At 36.5% G+C, this 5,454-nt stretch overlaps 1 protein-coding gene across 1 annotated transcript in view; it reads right to left on the bottom strand.

The window, feature by feature from the left end:
• Window positions 1-2,657, bottom strand: part of LOC138002151 (neuronal pentraxin-1-like) — a 16,775-nt gene extending 14,118 nt beyond the window's left edge. Inside the window, exon 1 of the mRNA XM_068848237.1 lies at window positions 2,236-2,657. Within this exon, the coding sequence (XP_068704338.1) occupies window positions 2,236-2,526 (291 nt within the window). The 5' untranslated portion in view covers window positions 2,527-2,657. The remainder of the gene's footprint in view (window positions 1-2,235) is intronic.
• Window positions 2,658-5,454: the final 2,797 nt, after the last annotated feature.

Genomic DNA, 5,454 nt, shown 5'->3' with positions numbered 1-5,454 from the left:
TGCACCACTCTATGCACAACTCTGGAAAGGCTATAAAGCAGGGACAATTTCCAAATGATCAAATCTCCCATTGCTGTGACCCTTTTACTTCGGTAGCCATCTTGATTATTACGAAGACGCAAGTTTGCTCCAAAAGAAGGGAAATATGAAACGATTTTAATTCCAATGAACTCGTGCATGAAAGTTTCCCATGAAAGATGCACCAATCAGACTTTAAGCGTGGTATACTCTTCCACGCAGTGAACTTATAAGTGTGCCGCACGCACGGGGCATGAAGGAAAAGCAGGTCACAGTTCACAGCAATACTGGAAAACCTAAAACTATCACAGGGACTAACCCTAAGCCTAAACAGTGCCTTTAGTCGTAATTAGGGTTACGGTTAGCATTATTAAAGGGATGGGTTGTTTCAAGAGTAGTAAAACAGGGATCTCTTAACGGTAACCTACAAGTGTAAGTTCGATTGTAGGTGCTCAGCGCGGCACGTGTATATAATTACGTATCATTGTTATTTAAATAGTCAGCCAGAATTGAAAATAAATATCATTTTCAAGGTGTGAATTAACAACTTGACACGTTAGCTCAGTGTTAAAGAACAGGGACAAGTAATCCAGAGGTTTACAGTGGGTCGGAGTTCAAGGCAAGCTGCGAGTGACAAATCGTGGGATAAAATGGCAGAAAAAGCCGAGCGGGATCTGGAAATAAAAACAAGACGAAGGGATAGAAAGGGGAAAGCTGGGACAAAAACGAGTAACGGGAAGGGAAAGAAGAGAGAGAGAGGGAGGGAGAGAAAAATGAGATCCGTTTTTATTCATCCCGTAAGTACAAATTACCCATGTATATATTCGGTTCTCTTGGGTATACGTATTGTTCTACAAAACAATAGCGCGAATGAATAATTAATAATTTTCTGCATGCATAATGAAGTAAGGACCTGTACGGAAATCATTCCCAGACGGTATCCATCATAGTGGGATACATTTGATCCAAAAGATAGTGTTCGGAGAAAACTATTTGGACTAACACCACCCTTTCAAACACAACTTGGGTCAAGGACAGAGCAACTTGTTCACTTTGCACTTAAGAAGCAGATGAAATAGAGGATATTACATGGCCGAAAGCATTTTATCAATATCTATATACCAAACAGAACATTACATGGCCACTTCAGTGGGGATACGAATTTTGTCTTCTCGTGCTGAAAGTATCTCTCGGTGAAGATATTACTTTTTAGTAAAAGGAAAAATCCTGTGATCGATTTTACAAGTATTTATATAATAATAAACCATTTTCTATCATGTGTAGCATCCAAGGGCTATTTATGTCACGTGTGAAATGAATTAGCCAGTATAAAAAATGCCATAATACTCTTTGCTTGTCCCTCCAAAAAGTTTGCATAAGCATTGTTTTTATCTTTTCTTGGAACATATAAATGGTCCAAAGAGAAACTGGAAACAATGCCTATGCAAAATTTGGAGGGACAAAGAGTATTATGGTATTTTTGATACTAGCTAATAGGCCAGTTTCGAAATATCAAATATGCAGCTTGACAGCGAGGTAGTGAGGACAAAAACAATAGAAACACGTTGGAATGAATGGGAAAAATATTTACATATCAACACTCATGGGCTCCTGATATCAACCACTTTCCATTGTCTATCCTAACTGCCTCACTATCAAGCTGATTTTTAATATATCGAAAAAGGCCTATTTCACCACTGTCCACAATGTTAAATAAATCAGCAAGCTATTATCTAACAAAGAGAACATTAATTTTTCAATGCTTTTTTATTCCAGTCGCTGCAAACAAACTGACGAATTTGTAAATTGTTTCATAAAACCCTAGTTGTTATGAAGGATTCAAGAAGAATCAGTGACAATCAACCAGCCTGTCTTTCCTTTAAAATTAAAATAAATAATGCAGCTGCCTGCACCATCACTTTTTTTATCCATAAATGTACATGTATTAACATGGGCTCCCATCGTGAGATGACTTTCAGCATGGAATTGAAAGAAATTGCTTGAGTAAGCTTTACAATGAAAGCTTAACATAAAATCATGATAGCAAATGTTTGTTCAGTACAGCGATAAAATTAGTTCATATCTTTAATGTCAAACTTGCTCTCCATCTTTGTGCTAAAGGATATTAAAATTGAGGATATTTCAATACCTTATTCACATTTCCTCGATCCGGTCCAATCGGAAAAAAACGTACCTATTACAAGACAGCATTCTTACCTCTCGCAACTGCTGATAAACACTTCCGCTTGAAAATACAAGCTCCTCGTTCTGGTCCCCACAAATGTCAATGCCGCAATCGTTCAGTTCACAAGTCGAACTTTGCTTGTGAAAGTTATAGGAGACGCATCGGGAATCAGAAAAACACATTTGAATACACCATAGCCAGTCGTCGGTAGGCAGTCTTTGGAAAATATGACCCATTGCAGCAAAATCTGTAACCACTAAAGGATTGTGACCAACTGCTTCAAGTACAAAACAGAAAGCTAAAAGACCCTTGATCCAGGTCATAATAATTTACAGAAACAATTTAAAAAGAGATATAACTTAAGGGCAGCGAAGTTTTCAAAAATCGTGAGGGTTTTTTTTAAACAAAATTGAGATGGTTCGTGTATCTTTTCACGCCTTCGGTTTTGTTTGTTGTTTCCTTTCTCCTATGTCTCAAAGAAACACCTGCTTGATATATCTTATTATTAAATTTTCAATCTCGGTTAATGCTTTTCTTGTGCTCTGATTGGTTCAATCAATCTCGGTTATCAGCTCATGTACCTTACCTTCTATGGCAAACGATTGCGCTAAGCAATGCTAAGCTAAATCTTTTTTCGCCGGAAAGCGAAATTTCTCTCTGAATAAAGCAAGAAAAACATCTTTGTGGAAAGTTTGGATCATTTTTGGTGTTTAAAAGTACGCGAAAAGGTAAGAAATGGTTTTTGTGATGAGCCTGCGTCTGTCTGACCACCAGGTATTACACAACATCACATTTTCATCAAGTTTTATCGATTTCACTCGGATTTTCTCGATTTTTTCTCTCGTATTTCGTACAATCAACGCACGCTCATGGAATAATTGTTAATTAACCCAATATCAGGGCGTATATTCTCCCCGTGAAACATCTCTATATTTTTATGCAACTATCACTATTAAAAGAGTATCAACCTTTTTTCTCCAGAGTGCCATGTAATTGAGTTCCTCACTTAGTAAATCTACCTTATTAAATTCAGGCGCCTAAATTTATTTCAAAGAAACTTACATGTGCAGTTGTCCCCTTAAAAGGATATGTACATATCTATGCATCACGTAAAAAAAAAAAAAATTCTTCAAATTTATTAGTGACTTTTCAAAGAGAACGCCGTGGACTACAGCTATTTCATCGTCAAAACAATACAGTCTTTGCTGATGACAAAAACTGACTTTTAGTAAGAAGCATTAAATGTCAGAAGGATAGAAGGATACTTAAACATTCTGGAAACTTCGATACATGCACTCTGTTAGATGGTCTCAAAAATGGCAAGTGAATTTGATGATTTTTAATGTTCGTTAACTGAGATATCTACTAGTCTCCTAATGGCGTTTATCAGGAAAAATAAAGCTAGACCATTAATTTGATCACATTTTCAGTCTTAGCGGTATATAGCTATAATAAAACTACAGGGCCCGGTTGTTCGAAAGCCGATTAACTTAATCCAGGATTAGCGTAAACTTTTGTTTCATATTTTCAACTTTTTGGAGAAAGTTTCTTTTGCTTATTTTTGTTTTGCAGGATTGAGTTCTTCTAATGTAAAGTTTTGCCGAATATCAGCTTTAAACAACATTTGGGAGTAGAGAAATAATTTTCTTGGTTAATTTTTAATCTGGGATTAGCGTTAATCGGCTTTTGAAGAACCGGGCTCAGTATTTTAAATGTTGAGGTATAAATATTCTGTTCTCAAATACCAAAACTTGCATTTATTTTCATAAAGATAATAATGCTTTTCCTCGAACTATTGTTAATAGGTTGGTTCCACTGCATGGGAGTGTTTAATATCTTCTTTCTCAATATTGAGGAATTCGAGGAAATTGTTATTCATTTTTTGAATTTTTGATGGTTTGCACGACTTTTCTAATATTATAATTTTAATATTTTATGTGATTTTTAATTTTTATGGTATATACAATTTACTCATTTGTCACATTAAATTTTTCAAATTTATCATTTACTGTATGTCATATATATACATATATATTTACTTTGTCTTCTCGAATATAGCTTAAAGGCTCTGGTGAATTTGTAATGTACTTGAAGAAATCCACAGAAATTAGAAGTTGTCAACGAGCCAGGCGAGCGAAGACTCGAGGCCTGAGGAAGGCGACAGAATTTATAGACGTGTGAGATTGTTGCGTAGGCAGAATATGATAACATTTGATATAATATAACGTAATTCAGGCTTTATTGCCAATCAGAAAGCCGATACTATTTATTAGCCAATGAAAAGACAGTCAACAGATGGTGAAATTAATTTGTCGTTTACACTCACGAAAACATGCATTGGATAATTTGAACTATACGTGTCATATTTATGCTGCGGCTAGTTGCCATGTGGGAGACCATATTTAAACCTCGGCCGATCTCAAATCGACACCCTTTTCAAAAAGAAAGAAACAATTCAAATGGTTGACATCAGCAACCAAAAGACCGTACTTATCACGTGGAAGGCAAATACACTACCTACTTTTTTCGTTATTCCTTGGAAATATATTACAATGATTAGCTTTGGTCTTGAGGGTTCAACCGTGAGTAACTGCAATGAAATCGTGATTCTAATTATTAGAAACGGATTTCAAACAAGAATCAGTGGCATAGCGTGCGATTTTGAAGGTGTACGCACACGAAGAGTACAGATAATTGTTATTTAATTCCAGTTGACAGTAAAAAATCGATTTTCATTCCTGAACAAAGGAAAAACCGATTAAACCGCTTTTTGAAAACAGCAAACGGTTAAATTAGTGCCCAAAGAAATAATTTGTGGAGTAACTTCTTCCACTAAGTATGAGCTATTACTGGTATTCTGTTTTGTCGTTGTCCTTCTCTTTCGCTCTTCTTGACTTGATTAACTGCGTAGCCACCAGTGTGGACCACAGCTATCATGATACGTCAAACTGGATTGAAGCCAGCGAAAAATGCAGAAAGAAAACATTTTCCAAACCGTTTTCCACCTGACCATGACCACGAAAAGCGTTGACTGTGTAAGAACTATAGTTGACGTAGTATGGCCGTGTAGCCTCGTCGAGGTACAAAAAGCGTGCGAAAAATGAAGCCTCGCTTATGTTTAGGTGAGTTAACCTGGGTTGAGCCTGCAATCCAATCGAAAACCAGTACCTGGTCAGCGGTCAAATAAAAACAAAACCAGCTGACCTCGGTGAGCTCTAAGCTCGAGCCCGCGATATGGTCACGTGATACTG

The sequence above is a fragment of the Montipora foliosa genome, chromosome 1 (genome assembly GCF_036669935.1).
Source record: "Montipora foliosa isolate CH-2021 chromosome 1, ASM3666993v2, whole genome shotgun sequence".
Classification (NCBI taxonomy): domain Eukaryota; kingdom Metazoa; phylum Cnidaria; class Anthozoa; order Scleractinia; family Acroporidae; genus Montipora; species Montipora foliosa.
The sequence above is the reverse complement of the archived record's forward strand: the minus strand, read 5'-3'. Positions and strand labels throughout refer to the sequence as shown.